At 38.3% G+C, this 15,141-nt stretch overlaps 1 protein-coding gene across 5 annotated transcripts in view; it reads left to right on the plus strand.

Annotated features, from left to right (window-relative positions):
- TRIM37 (tripartite motif containing 37) overlaps nucleotides 1-15,141 on the plus strand; it is an 85,428-nt gene that overhangs the window by 53,467 nt on the left and 16,820 nt on the right. For 3 of the 5 annotated variants that reach the window (XM_045837135.1, XM_045837136.1, XM_045837138.1), the window contains 2 exons: nucleotides 4,334-4,528; nucleotides 8,774-9,082. The exons of 1 other annotated variant lie outside the window; for it this stretch is intronic. In XM_045837135.1, the coding sequence (XP_045693091.1) occupies nucleotides 4,334-4,528; nucleotides 8,774-9,082 (504 nt within the window). The remainder of the gene's footprint in view (nucleotides 1-4,333; nucleotides 4,529-8,773; nucleotides 9,083-15,141) is intronic. One more of the 5 variants, XM_045837137.1, reaches the window with a different exon arrangement.

Here is a 15,141-nt window from a genome sequence, read left to right on the forward strand (position 1 = left end):
TTAAGATGTTAAGTTGTTCATTACACAGGAAAAGAGCTTTCTTATACAGAAGCTAGGAATAAGGTAAAATTCTAATTTTATTTTATAGGCAGTATTAAATAAGATGATGGCTTGAAACAAGAGTGATTTAGTGATTCAGGTGGCCACATTTCCATAAAAATAGCATTGTTTATTCAGTTATTTTCATTTAGTTACAAGAGAATTTATGTTTAAATCTGTGCCAAAAGATTGTAAGTATCGTTCTAATCTAGAACATTATCTAGTTGAATCAGCTGAGTAGTAAAAATCTGTTCTATATTTATAAGTCATATATAATTTATGAAAGTTTAATAATACTTCTTAATTAAGAACTCATAGTCCTCACTGGGCTGTATAACACACTTATAAAACAAATTGACATTATGTGAGGTTATTACTCAAAACATCCGTTATTTCAGATTAGGAATTTTTAAGGTCACTTGTTCCACAAATGTTTAGTGAATGCTCACTAGGTATCAGCCATTTTGTTGTTCATTGGGATTAAAAGATGAATGAGCACCACTTTTCCTAAGTGAGGAACCAGCACTAGCACTAGTCATTGCAAAACTTTGTGATTGTAAACGCAGATACAGGGGGTGACGCCAATATCTGCAGTGAAGAGCTACTTGGGAACGGGTGAAAAAAGTCTTCAGGGAGGTAGTGATGCTTGATCTTGCTTTTGAAAGATAAGCTAATGGTTCATAAGGGGAGCAGGAAAATCAGTGAGATAATATAAAGGCATTCCACACAGAATATGCAACATTGTTCCTTTTAGGAACTTTGGATGACTGAGACTTTAGTTTTAAATGGGGTCGGGTCAGTGTAAGATTGGTAAGCAGGAACAAGGTCATGTAATGGAAGGTCTTATTTGCTAGGCTAAGGAGTTTGGATTTTTTTTTCAGTGGAACCACTAAAGGTCTTTAAAAGTGAATGTGATCAGATTTGGTTCCATAGTGGAAGATGAATTAAAGGTGAAGTAGACAAAATTAGCTAGAAACTTCGGAAATATTACAGGAGGGAAAATTATGAGGGCCTAAAACAGTGCACTATCAGGAGGGGTGGAGAAGAACAAGCCTTTTTAGATGTGTTAGACTCCATAGGACTTGGAGGCTGTAACTGGTTGGGTTGGGGTAGGTGAAAATGTGCAGATGACTCCTTCAAGCTTCTAGGCTGTACCATTAATTAAGATAGTCCAGGAGCAGAAGATAAATATAATCTATTGGATCTGTGTAGATTTTGAGCGACCTGTGAGACTCCCAGGTGTCTGTCTTCAGACCCCACCTACCTAATTGCTTAGAAGATCTCAGGTGAGCAGTCTGGTCTAGAGCTACATGTTGATTTTTTTTAATACCAAACATAATTTTTATTAATCAGAATAAATGAGTTAAAAATCCCAAAGACTCGTCCATAATATATAAGTCTACAAATCAATCAGAAGAAGATAAGACAAACTTGTAGGGGAAAAAGGGGGAAAAGACTGGAATAGACACTTTGCAAAGGAGGCTGTTCAGGTGAGCAGTACCTATCTTAAAAGGTGTACCGGGCCTCTTTCTTCAGAGAAAGTGCATTGTGTGTCCCTGGAGGAACTCATGAATTTACATATCCTACCTGGAGTTTGTTGAGCTAAGCTCCTTGGATGGGTAGATTAATATTTTCATCACATGTAGGGAATTTTCAACCATTTTCCCTCAAATACTGTTCCTCCTCTTCCAGTATGTGTGTGTTGGCACACTTGGTGGGGTACCACAGGGACCTGAGACTGCTTATTCTCCTCGTTCCGTAATGAGGAGATGCCAAATAGAAACCACACCCACTGTAATAGTATTTTAAAAACTGGCAGCACTAAGTGTTGGAAGCATGTGGAGAGATGGAAACTCTCGTGCCCTGCTGGCTAGGACTGAAAATTGATACCACCACTTTGGAAAACTCCTGGGCAGTAGGTGCTAAAGCTGAACATACACACACCAGTGTTCCCCCAGTTCCAGCAGAAATGTGAGCTGCTGCCAGTTTGTTCTCACAAGAATATTTGGAGTAGCATTGTTCCTTTTTAGGTGTTTTTTGTGCTTTTTGTTTTTAATTTAAGGAAAAATGTAATTGATAATGAAGTAAAGGACATGGAAAAGTAGAGCAGATGACTATGAGGTAGTTAGGGAGGGGCTAGACTGCGCAGGACCTTGACTGTCGTGCTAGTGCACACAGGCACTGGAGTACAGCCAAGAAGCTGCTCGGTGTGGTGTTGCTGCAGGATGGATCTGTCTTGGCTCAGGAGGGAGGAACCTGTCACTGATCCATTTGCTTTGTCCTGAGGTGTTTTATATTTTCTCTTTGTGTGCTTCAGGAGCAGTTATCTGCTTATAATTTTCAGTAGCTTTATTCTTTGTGGCCAAAAGTTAGAAGCAACCCAGACTCTTTCCCAATAGAATAAAGAAATTGGATATATTCATATTGTAGGATGCTGCATAGTAATATAGATGAATCTCATAAACATAATGTTGAACAAAGAAGCAGAATATAAGAATATGTCCATACTTTTAATAATATTGCATTTATATAAATTTCAAAACAAGCAAAAATAATCTATGGTATTTAACACAGAATGGAGATTACATTTGGGGAGGAAGATTAATGAACAGTTTGAGGAGGCGTGTGGGGGAGGTTCTGGGGTGCCAGTATTTGGGGAACATTCTTCAGGCTGTATACTTAGGTCGTAGACACACACGTGCCCCACATCCCACAGTGGTGGCTTCTCCCAGAGAGGGAAACTGCAAATAGATGCCAAAGTCTTCGATGCCTGTGGATGTACACCACAGTTGAGCAGAAAAGATGGGGGCATGGAAAGTGAGGGAGTAGCCAAATGGCATAAACCACAAAGGAAAGGAGTTTTTGCTCGTTGGTGAGGATAATGGCCCAGAAGGGCAGTGAGGAACAGGAGACAGCATGCTAACGCTCCTTTCTATACTATGGGTTCATTTAACACAGGCAATGTCTGTTTTTAAAGAACCAGAGTCCACTGCATTGCATTACATGCCATACAGTGGGCTACTGACCTTATTTACTTACTACTCAGAATCACCCGAGTAGTGATTCTTTTTGGAAAAAGGTCTTGGATCCCACTCGTGTTCTCATTCAGTACATCTGGAGTGGAGCCCAGGAATCTAATTTTAAAAACTCCTTCAACTCTCTGATGCACAGCCTGATTTGGCAACTCCCTAATAAAGGAGAAGTGTTAAGAAACAGTTTCATGGTGGAAGGAGAAAGTTTTCTGCCAATTTTAACAGGAGTTTCAGAGGGTACAGAGACTGGGAAGAAAAATTAGTAATGGAATGATAATCCTTAGAACAGGAAGAAGTAGGAGAAGGTAAAGTCATGAGGATATGACTACAGATGAAAAACGTGAAATAATTACCCCAAAGCTTCTGAGTAATTGAACTTTACTCCTACATTGTTTCCATCTCTCCTACCTTGCACCTCTTTGAAACACTCATAAGTACTCAACTTGATTATTTTGTTATTTTTACATTACCATTGCACATTCTTCTTCAGGTAGCATTTTAAAGGTTGTGTTTCTTTAGAATATATTTAAATTGCTTTAATAAAAGTGAATTTTAACCAGTATTTTCATACTTACTACTTGCTAGGCATTACAGTAAGCACTAGAGAAAAGTCAGGTGGTTTCCTTAGCTTAAAACAGGGGTGTCACACTCATTTTCACGGGGGGCCACATCATCCTCACGGTTGCCTTCAAGGGGCTGAATGTAATTTTAGGACTGTATAAATGTGACTACTCCTTAACTAGGGGCAAGGAGTTCGGTGCTGCTGCCAGGTAGAAACAAGGTGCTGGACCATATAAAACAAGGTGGAGGGCTGGATTCGGCCTGTAGGCCTTGTGTTTGCCACCTGTGGCTTAAAGCTTAGTGCAGTATAGGTGATATAAATGTGATAAGCTGGACAAAAAGTCTGCCAAACTGTCGTGAGTCTACAGCTTTCTGTCCAAAGACCTGGAGAAGAATTCTGTTTTGGTGTCCATCTTGGGATCTGTTATACCACGGGGATCTACTTCCAGGGCTCAGGATGAGGTTGAAGGTTGCTCCTGAGTTGTGGGCAGTGACGAGGCCAGTGTGTAGTCACTGTGCTTGTATGCACCTCTCTGGCAGTCCGGTTTCTTCTGTGTGTTTCTCACCATGAAAACCAGCTAAGAGATGGGTCCACAGACAAGTATTCAAACATTAGCCAGTTTAATTTTTCTTTTAAATATACTTAAATTCATGCAAACATATATATATAGCATGCATTTTCTGTATTATTTCTTTTGCAGGTAGTAACCATGGCTATGTAGGTGCCAGTAGCAGAATGTCAAGAAGAGCACATTTGTGCTCTGCTGCTACCAGTAGTTTATTAGACATTGATCCTTTCATTTTAATACATTTGTTGGACCTAAAGGACCGGAGCAGCATGGAAAACCTGTGGGGCTTACAGCCTCGCCCGCCTGCTTCACTGTTGCAGCCCACAGGTACAGTATTAACGGCGGTTTCCCCTCTTTTGTGGTTTCCCAAAAGAACTCTTGAATTTTAATCCAAGTAGATCATCTAAGAGTTGGAATATAGTATGTTTCTGTAGCGAATTGACATTTCATTGTTCAATTAATTTTTTTCTTGTTCAAAGGTGTTTTGGGCAAAAATGTCAAAATGCCTGTAAGAAGGTTTTTTAAAATATGATTTTGTCCTGTAAATTGTATATGTAGTTGACAGTTTGATCCATATGAAGTATAGGTTTCCTCTTTGTGAATGGACTTAGGGTTTTGCAGACTTCATGAGTACCAGGACTTCCAAGTGAAACTGACTAAATTGAATATAGAAAAAGATGGCTTACTCATACGTTGGTGTTGAGTAGCCGAAAAACCTCTGCCAGTTAGCAGCAGTATTTTAAGTGCAAGGGTTATTTGTTGAAGAGAAACTGCGTTTGTGTTACTCTAATATAGTGCACACACGTGTGAGAGGTAGAGTCCAAGTCAGACTTTTTGAAACTCTCAGGCTTAGTCATTTTCAGTAGCTAATAAAGATTTACTTCTAAATCACACATTTTAAAAACCACTTTTGTTGGAAAGCTTTTAAAAGTATACTGAACATTTTTCTACCTTCTTAAACAATGGTATTATACAAAGTAAATCAGTGATTTTAATGTTTAGGTTTTTTGTTTGTGTTTTGTTTTGTTTTGTTTTTTATTGTTCAAGTACTGTTGTCCCTTTAAAGCAGTGGGGCTCATTTCTCAAACACAGTCCAACCAAGGTAGAGCCTCAGTGTAGAGAACAGAGAACTAGAGCTCTTCTGGCGGCGGGTGGATGCAGGTCTGGGTTATGTAGGCCCCTTCCTTCCTGAGGTAAACTTTCTACAGACTTCAACCAGGTGGTGCAACAACCGCCTTTTATCTGTGATCCAAGTACATTTTGTATTATATTGGTTCTTTTGTAGCACTCACCACATTGTGTATAATTTCCCCTTTTTTTCCTGAGGCATTTTTATTATAGAATACTTGAAAAATATAGAAAATTATAAAGAAGAAAATAAAAGCCACACATAATTTTTGTGATCAACAAAGAAATACCTTTTTTAAATAATGCTTATCACATTGGCAAAGGTTTCACCTAAATTGTAACCAGTGTTTGCAAAGAACTGGTGGAACAGACAAGTTCTGGTTCTGTAGGTAGGTGTGTGTGTGTTTAACCTTTTTGAAGGAAAGTTTTGTAGTAAGTTTAAAATATTTCTATCCTTTAATCATGTAACTTTACTTTTAGAGGTATATTCCAAAGAGTTTGAAACTATCCAACAAATACAGGGTGGGGCAAAAGTGGATTTATAGTTGTTTGTATGGACAATAATTAATTAATAGTAATACAAGAATAAACTCTTACGTTTTACATACTCACAACTGTAAACCTAATTTTGCCCCACCCTGTACAATTAGGGCTGAAAAATTACAATTTAGCCATGCAATAGCATATTTTATAGATGGGCAAAGTCATTTTTTTTAAACAATTTTATTTTTTTCAGAGAGTTGGGAAAGAGGGGGAGAAACATCAGTGTGTGGTTGCCTCTCACGTGTCCCCAACCAGGGACCTGGCCCACAACGCAGACATGGGCCCTGATGGAAAATTGAACCGGTAGCCCCTTGGTTGCCAAGCCAGCTCTCAGTCCACTGAGCCACATCAGCCAGGGCGAGTCACGTTTTTGAAAACCATTCAGCATCATTGGAAAAAAAAGAATGCAAAACATAGTAAGATCTTCATTCTCCAGAAAGTTAGTTTTCTATATAAAATTAATGGCATAAATGAGATGGCCTGAGTTTCAAATCTAGGTGATTAAAATGCTGATGTCAAGGAGGTTAGGAGGATGAGGGCAATAGAGAAAGAGCAAGTCTTGGATTTAAATATCTTTGAATTTGACGTACCAGTGGGGTATCTAAGTAAAGATGCCCAGTAAACAGCTAAAAATTAAGAATTGGAATATAGACAATTATTTGCCTAAACTAAGGAAGTAAGATTGCAAAAGAGAGATTTTCAAGAAAATTTTAAAAAGAAAAGGGCCAAGAACATAATGGTGGTGGACATCTGTTTTTTGCTGAGTATGAGGAAGATGAGCCAGCTGCAGAGCCTTTGTACAGGACAAAAGCCCAAGAGGAGAGAGTCATGAAAGCCAAATGAAAATAACCTACCTGTGAGAGGGTATTAAAACCTAACACTGCAGAAAGACCCAGCTTTCTTTTTATTAAAATGTTTTCTTAGGTTTCAGTGTTATTTTGGCTCGTTGTGTATTTTTTCCTTCTTGGTCTGTATGGCATACATTTCTTTTTCTTGTCTTACTGTGTTAGCTGGGAAGATACTGAAAAGGAGTGGTAAAAGGGACGTCCTTGCCCTGCTACTGATAATAGTGGGAAAGCTTCGAGTTTTTCACCATTAAGTAGGTTTTTTTATGATGTTGAGAGGTTCTCTTCTGTTCCTAGTTTTCTAAGAGTGTTTTGAGTGAGTATTGCATTTTATTATAGTAATACTGGCCTCACAAACTGAGTGGGGAAGTGTTTTCTGTGCTTATTTTCTCTGAGATTGTAGGGACTTGGTATAATTTCTTTAAATGTTTAGTAGACTTCACTAGTGTGATGCTTTCTGTTTTAGAAATTTATTCATTGTTGATTTAATTTCTTTAATGGCTATAGGCCTGTTGAGATTGTCTCTTCTTGTGTGAGTTTTGGCAGATTATCTTTCAAGGAATTGGTCTGTTACATCTGGATTTGTTGTCATAGAGTTGCTCACTGGTCCTTTCTTCGCCTTTTAACATTTATTCTTTTGTATTGAGTGAGCATCTGTTACCTCTCAGACTCATTTTGATTTCAGAAATAACTCTTTTTTCCTTCCTGCAGTAGAAAATGTATTTTCCTTTTGCCTCTCATTTTAATATTTAGGTAAGGTGAGAGCAGGTTAAAAACAACTTTAGGTACTTTGCGAAGAAGGAAAACATTGTTACTTTAGTGACTGCAGACTCAGTGACAGGGACCTAGTCTTTCTTTCTTTCTTTTTTTAAGATTTTATTTATTTTTAGAGAGAGGGAAGGGAGGGAGAAAAAGAGGGAAAGTAACATCCATGTGTGGTTACCTCTCACACGCCCCTACTAGGACCTGTCCCACAACCCAGGCATGTGTCCTGACTGGGAATCAAACTGGCGGCCTTTTAGTTTGCAGGCCAGTGCTCAGTCCACTGAGCCACAGCAGCTAGGGCAGGGACCTATTCTTATAATGTTCCATGGCACTTAATAGGTGCATCTACATTGGATAATACTTCAGTAAATCAACTTTTTTTAAAAAAAAGATTTTATTGCCCTGGCTGGTGTATAACTCAGTGGATTGAGCACCGGCCTGTAAACCAAAGGGTTACCAGTTCGATTCCCAGTCAGGGCACATGCTTGGGTTGCTCTGGCCAGGTCCCCAGTTGGGGATGTGCAAGAGACAACCACCACACATTGATGTTTCTCCCTCTCTTTCTCCTTCCCTCTCTCTAAAAATAAATAAAATAATTTAAAAAAGAAAAATATAAAATATTTCATTTTTAGAGAGAGGGAAAGGGAGGGACAAACAGAGGGAGAGAAACATTGATGCAAAAGAGAAACATCAATTATTTGCCTCTATGCACCTTGACCAGGGACCAAACTCACAACCCAGGCATGTGCCCTGACCAGGCATCGAACTGGCGGCCTTTTGCTTTGTGGAATGACACCCAACCAACTGAGCCACACTGGTCAGGGCAATAAATAAATAAACTTTTTTAATTTATTAGAATATTTATATTTTTATATACCATAATAATTTTTGACTAAGTATTTGGCAGTGTTTTAAATGATGAGCATAATAAAACCTCAGTGTAGAAAATTTGAGAAAAATAGAGAAGTGTAAAGAAGAAAGCAGTCAGTGGAATAGTTTTATAAACTTTTAGAGTTAAATATATAATACAGATTTGAGTGATTATAATGTAAACAGTATTCTAATTTTGAAGGTATGAATAAAGTTAGGATATTTGTGACTATATTTTCATTAATGGCATTTAATACATACTTTTATTACTGATACCACCTAAAGCATTGTAGTTTATCTACAGATCAAATTTGCATATTTCACAATGCAGAATGATTTCATGAATGCTGAAGTCTGTGTTAATATGAGTTCTCTCTCTCTCTCTCTCTCTCTCTCTCTCTCTCTCTCTCTCTCTCTCAAGCCTCATATTCTCGAAAAGATAAAGATCAAAGGAAGCAGCAGGCAATGTGGCGCGTTCCCTCTGACTTAAAGATGCTAAAAAGACTCAAAACTCAAATGGCTGAAGTTCGATGTATGAAAACTGATGTAAAGAATACACTTTCAGAACTGAAAAGCAGCAGTGCTGCTTCTGGAGACACGCAGACAAGTCTTTTGTGTGCTGACCAGGCAGCCCTGGCTGCATGTGGAACCGAAAACTCGGGCAGGTTACAGGACTTAGGAATGGAGCTCCTGGCAAAGTCATCGGTTGCCAGTTGTTACATACGAAACTGTAAGTGAAAAGATCCTGTTAGAGTCATTTCTCCACATGTCATTTGGGAAGCTAGAGGATGGGTTATTTTCAGAATAGTAGTACTTAAAAATCTCTCTTACAGTGAATTAATAATACAGCCTTGTGTCCCATCTGAAACAAACTATGTTTCCTCCTGTGTAATCGAGCTCTCGATTTATTGATTTTGCTAACTTTTATCGATTGCTTATTCTGTACTGGGCAGTAAATAATACAAAATCCTTAACACTTGTGGATCTTTCGTTCACGTATTTATCTGGTGGGAATTGGCCATTAACATGTGTAGACAAGTGCTGCAAGGGAAACAGCAGAAGGGCGGGCAGAAAGGAGTGTGCTCCTTTAGTGAGGGTGGGCAGAGAAAGTCTCTGAGGAGGCGGCATTTGCACTGAGGCCTGATGGTTGAGAAGGTGGCAGCTGGGCAAAGACTGGGAGCAGCGTTCGGGGTGAAGGGCAGAAAGTGCAGAGCCACTGATACAGGATTTACTCTGCCTGTTTGAAGACTTGATTGAAGATCAGGGAACACAGCAGAGGGGGAGAGTAACAGGAGGTAAGTCAGAGAGGTAGGCAGGTCTAGTTCAGGTAGGTTTTTTGTAAGACCTCCATAGAGAGTTTTGTGTTTTGTTATTTTAGGAGGAAGTGTCTAGAGAATATAAATGGGGAGGTATTTATGATCTGATTTACCTTTTACAAAGGTTACTTTGTGTGTTGTGTGCAAAAGGGCTGAGAGTGGGAGTTGTAAGACCAGTGAACAGCCTGTAACAATAGCTTGTGTGAACTATGGTGGCTTATCCCGGAGTCACTACGGTGGGTAGATGGACTTGCTCATAGTCTAGCAGCCTTTCTTGGCTGAGGTTCCCACCTTTCTTAGTTCTCCCAAGGATGGTATATAACTAACACTATTTTAGATACATAGAGAAAGACCTTAATCCATTACATGCAGTGGATAATTTTAGACCAGGAGGCCTTAATTCTTTCCCATAAGCCTAATAAGAAAGGCTGGGTGGTGTTTTAGGGAAAGAAAGAAAACTAAGAATGATGTCTTAGTTTTGGGGCTAGGAAACTTATGTCTGGTGGTGTCATTGAGATGCAAATCAAATACGGAAGAAGACAGTGTGAGGTTTGGGAAGAGGTAGGAGCAGAAAGTCAGCAGTTTTTTAAGCTTGCTAGATTTGAGAGGTCTGCTAGTAAACCTAGAAAAATGTCTGGTAGGCAGGTGAATGGTACGTAAACCTGAAACTTGAGGTCAAAAGCTGGATATCAGCAGTTGAGAGTCAGCAGTATCAGATGTTTAAAACCAGGGGCTGAATAAGATAAAATATGGAGGGAGTTCAAATGGAGAAGAGAAAATGGGGCTGTGGGGCACTTAAACATTTAAAGTCCTGGTAATGGATGGAGGAGCCCAGCAAAGGATGAAAATAGCAATCGTTGAGATACTAGAAGGGAAAATATCTCAAATATGTTAAAAAATGCATCTCAGAAAGTGGAATGGTTATACCATTGAGAGTGTGTGTAGCAGAAGAACGAATGAAGTCAGAAACCGGAGCATGATTGCGCAGCTCTACCGAGTTTCACAGTGAATCGGGTGGTACCTGGAGGGAGTGTGGGGTCAAGAAAGTTTATCTGTGTGTCTTTATTATGGTACAATATGCATAACATAAAATTTATCATTTTAACTATTTTTAAAGGTACAGTTCATTGTCATTTAAATACATTCACACTGTTGTGCAAGCATCACAGCTGTCTTTCTCCAGAACTTTTTTATCTTTCCAAAGTGAACCCTGCTCATTCCTCCTTTCCTCCAGCCCCTAGTAACCACTATTCTACTTTGTGTTTCTATGAACTTGACAATTCTAGTTATTTCATAAGTGGAATCATACAGTATCTGTCTTTTTGTATCTGGCTTCTTTCACTTAGCATAATGTCCTCAAGGATCATTTATGTTGTAGTGTGTGTCAGAATTCCATTGATTGACTGACTGACCGGGGAAGGGAGGGAGAAAAGAGGGAAGAAACATCAGTGTGTGGTTGACTCTCCTGTGCTCCCTACTGGGAACCTGGCCCACAACCCAGCCGTGTGCCCGAGACCTGGAGAATTCCCTTCACTTTTATGGCTAAGTAATATTAGTGTGTGTGCACAGGCACACCACCACTTTTTGTTTATTCACTTGTCTTTTGATGGGCTCTTGGGTTGGTACTTTTTGGCTACTGTGAATAATGTAGCTATAAACATTGGTGTTATCTCTTCAGGACTCTGCTTTCAATTTTTTCGGACATGTATGCTGAAGAGAAATTGCAAGATATGTGGTAGTTCAATTTTGAATTATTTCAGGAACCACCATATTGTTTTCCATAGAGGTGGGACCACTTTGCATTCTCACCAGTAGCGCACAGGGTTCCAGTTTCCCCACGTCTTCCCAAGCATGGGAGTGAAGTGATGTGTCATTGTGGTTTCAGTTTACACTTACATAATGATTAATGGCGTTGAGTATCTCTTAATGTGTTTACTGGCCATCTGTATCTTTTTTTAGAAAAATGCCTATAAAGTCCTTTGCCCATTTTTGCATTGGGTTGTTTTTAGTTTTAACAGTTTTCTATATATTCTGGAACAGTATATGATTTGCAGATAGTTTCTCCTGTGGGCTGTCTTTTCAGTCTGTTGTTAATGTCCTTTGACTAAAAGTTTTTAATTTAAAGGAAGTCCAGTTTATCTGTTTTTTTCCTTTGTTGCCTGTACTTTTCATATTCCAAGAAAACATTGCTAAACCCAATGTTTAAAAGAGCTTTTTCCCTGAGTTTTCTTCTAACATTTTTATAATTTTGGTTTTTATATTTGTAAATGTCTTGGATCCATTTTGAGTTATTTTTGTTTTATTCCTTTTTTAGAGATGGAGGAGGAAGGGAGAAAGAGAGGGAGAGAAACATCCATCTGTTGGTTGCCTCTTGCATGTGCCCCACCTGGGGACCAGGCCTGCAACCCAGGCATGTGCCCTGACCAGGGATTGAACCAGCGACCCTTCACTTTGCAGGACGATGCTCATCCAACTGAGCCACACCAGCCAGTGCTGAGTTAATTTTGTATGTGACATCAGATAAGGGTCCAACTTCATTCATTTGCGTGTAGATTTTCAGCTTTCCCAGCGCCATGTTGAAAGCTTTTTCTTTCTTCATTGAATGGTCTGGATACCCTTGTTGAAAATCATTGGACCATATTATACGAGGGCTTATTTCCGGGTTCTCACAAGTGTTTATCAAAACAAGATCTATTAATGCTTGGTGCTGCTGGCAGTAATCCAGCAGAAATGAATAAGAGAAGGGATAATTGCCAAATACATAAAATTCTTGTAAAATAGGATAGGATTCAGTAGAAAATGAATAAAGGTTATGATTAAGCCATTAACATAAGAAATACAGATGGACAACAAACATATAAAAAGATAGTCTCTCTAGTCGTCAAGGAAATGACCATTTCAAATCAGTAAAAATAATGCTTTTTGGATTGACTTTCTGTAAAATACTTGGTTACATATTTTTACAAATAATTCCCCTTATCTCTTGTTTTTGCTTGTTTTCTGCTAAACACAAAGTTTTTAAATAGACAAATCTATTAATAGTATTTGTGGTTTTGAGTTTAATGTTTTTATTTGGAAGGCCTCTTTAACTCCAAGTTTATAAAAACAATCCTGCCATGGCTGGTGTAGCTCAGTGGATTGAGGGCTGACATGTGAACCAAAGGGTCGCCTGTTTGATTCCCAGTCAGGGCACATGCCTGGGTTGCGGGACAGGTCCCCAGTTGGGGGCATGTGAGAGACAACCACACATTGATATTTCTCTCCCTCTCTTTCTCACTTCCTTCCCCTCGCTCTAAAAGTAAATAAATAAAGTCTTTTTAAAACAACAGTCCTTATTTTCTTTTGGTAGTATTTTATTTTTAAATTTTTTACATTTAGATCATTCCATAAATAATTTTCATAATGATGTATGAGGTAAGTCAGTGATTCTCTCCACCCTCTCCCCCTAAAAGAAACATGTTTTTTAGAGTAATCCACTTTGTCCAACAATATAAAGTGAATCTTTTATCCAGACCAAATTCCCAAATTTGCATGTTTCTGTTTTTAAATTTGTCTGTTGATGATAACCAGGTGAAATTTTGCCAGTATGCAGTTGTTTTTAACCTACAAAAACAGCGATTCAATACTGTTCAACCGGATATTTGTAGCAGTTTATATCAGACCCACACCTTCTTTTAGCTACTATAGGTTCATAATTTGTAATACTGTGATATGTTTGCCTTCGTTCCATTTTTGTTTTCACAATGTCCTTGATGGTTCTTATACATTAACTCTTCCAGAAAAAGTTTTGACTGGAATTGCATTACATTTAGTTATATTTAATTTGGGGAATTGACATCTCTTCAGTAATAAACTCTTCATATCTAGGAATGTGGTACTTTACTTCATTTCTTCAGGTCATGTGTTATATATATACAGGGAAGGACAGCAGTAGGGTTACAGCTGTTTGTATGGAACATAACAATATTAAATAAAAACCCAAGAATAAACTCTGTTTTGTGTGCTCAAAACTATAAACCTACTTTTGCCCCATCCTGTATACTTTTTCAGAGTTTTAGTTTTCTTCATATAAATTTTGTATATGTCTTGTTACATTTATTTCTAGATATGTTATAGTTCAGGTTGTACTTGTGAATGGAATTTTTCTCCCTCATAGTATTTTCTAATTTTTTTGTTACTGACATAGGAGGACTATTGGTTAAAATTTTATTTATTTATTTTTAGACAGAGGGAAGGGAGGAAGAAAGAGAGGGAGAGAAACATCAATGTGTGGTTGCCTCTCGCGCTCCCTCTACTGGGGATCTGGCCGCAACCCAGGCATGTGCCTTGACTGGGAATAGAACCAGCAACCCTTTGATTCACAGGCTGGAGCTCAATCCACTGAGCCACACCAGCCAGGGCTGAATGAAATTTTTTAATTCTGAGTTTCTCGGTCAGTTATCTTGAATTATGTAAGTAGACAGTCATACATCATCACCAAATAATCACAGTTTGTTCCTTTCTTGACTTTAATATTGCATTGTCTTAAGGTAGGACCTCAGAACAGTGTTAACTAATATCAATAATAGAATTTTTGTAATGTTTTCAACCCTGTTTAGGAAATCCGTTCTTTTTTTCTCCAGTTCAAAATGCGCTAAATGTTTCAATCAGTAGTTTTTAATCAAGTTAAGATATATCTTTCAATTCTTAACTACAGTGTAAATAGTTTCCTTTGTGTCCAGCACCATTCTAACTATTCTGAGATACATGTATTAACTCACTGAATCCCAACAGCAACTTTGTAAGGCAAGTTATTTTTATCCCCAAGTTATAGATGAAGAAACGGAGGCACAGGGCATTAAATAACATTCCCAGAGTTTCACAGTGGTAATGTGGCAGAGCCAAAAAGTTGAACTTCAGGGCCTGTGACTTTCACCATTACACCAAACTACCTCTTTTTCTACTTAATAAGGGTTCTTCGGGGATTGTGGGGTAACTGTCAAAACTGTTAGTTATTTTGTCCTATTACTTTGTTACCATAAAGAATTATATTTTTTATCTAATGTTGACCATTGTTGAAATACTGAAATGAATCTTTCTTGGGGTTTGTTTGGGTTTTTTTTGGGGGGGGGGTTGTAATTTTAAAAGATATATGGTGCTGTATTTACTTTGCTGATATTCTACCTAGGATCCTCTGCTGTGTAGCCGTAAGTAAAATTGTGCTATAGTTTTGTTCCCCTGTTTGTAACCAGTTTGATTTCTAGTGTTATGCCAGCCTCATAGAATTTCTATGCTGCAAAATTATTTAACATTATCTGCTCTTTAGAAGTTCAATGAAACTCATTTGTAAAATCATCTAGTAGTTCTTTCAGGAATAGAACTTTCAGAACTTTACCAGCCTAGTTCTTATCAGGGAAAGAACTTAAAGGACTTTAAGGACTTTATAGTTCTAAGTACTTTAAGAACTATGATTCCTTTGTGCTTATAGATCTCA

This window comes from Phyllostomus hastatus, unplaced genomic scaffold, assembly GCF_019186645.2.
Source record: "Phyllostomus hastatus isolate PE091 unplaced genomic scaffold, TTU_PhHast_1.1 phas_contig_210, whole genome shotgun sequence".
NCBI lineage: Eukaryota > Metazoa > Chordata > Mammalia > Chiroptera > Phyllostomidae > Phyllostomus > Phyllostomus hastatus.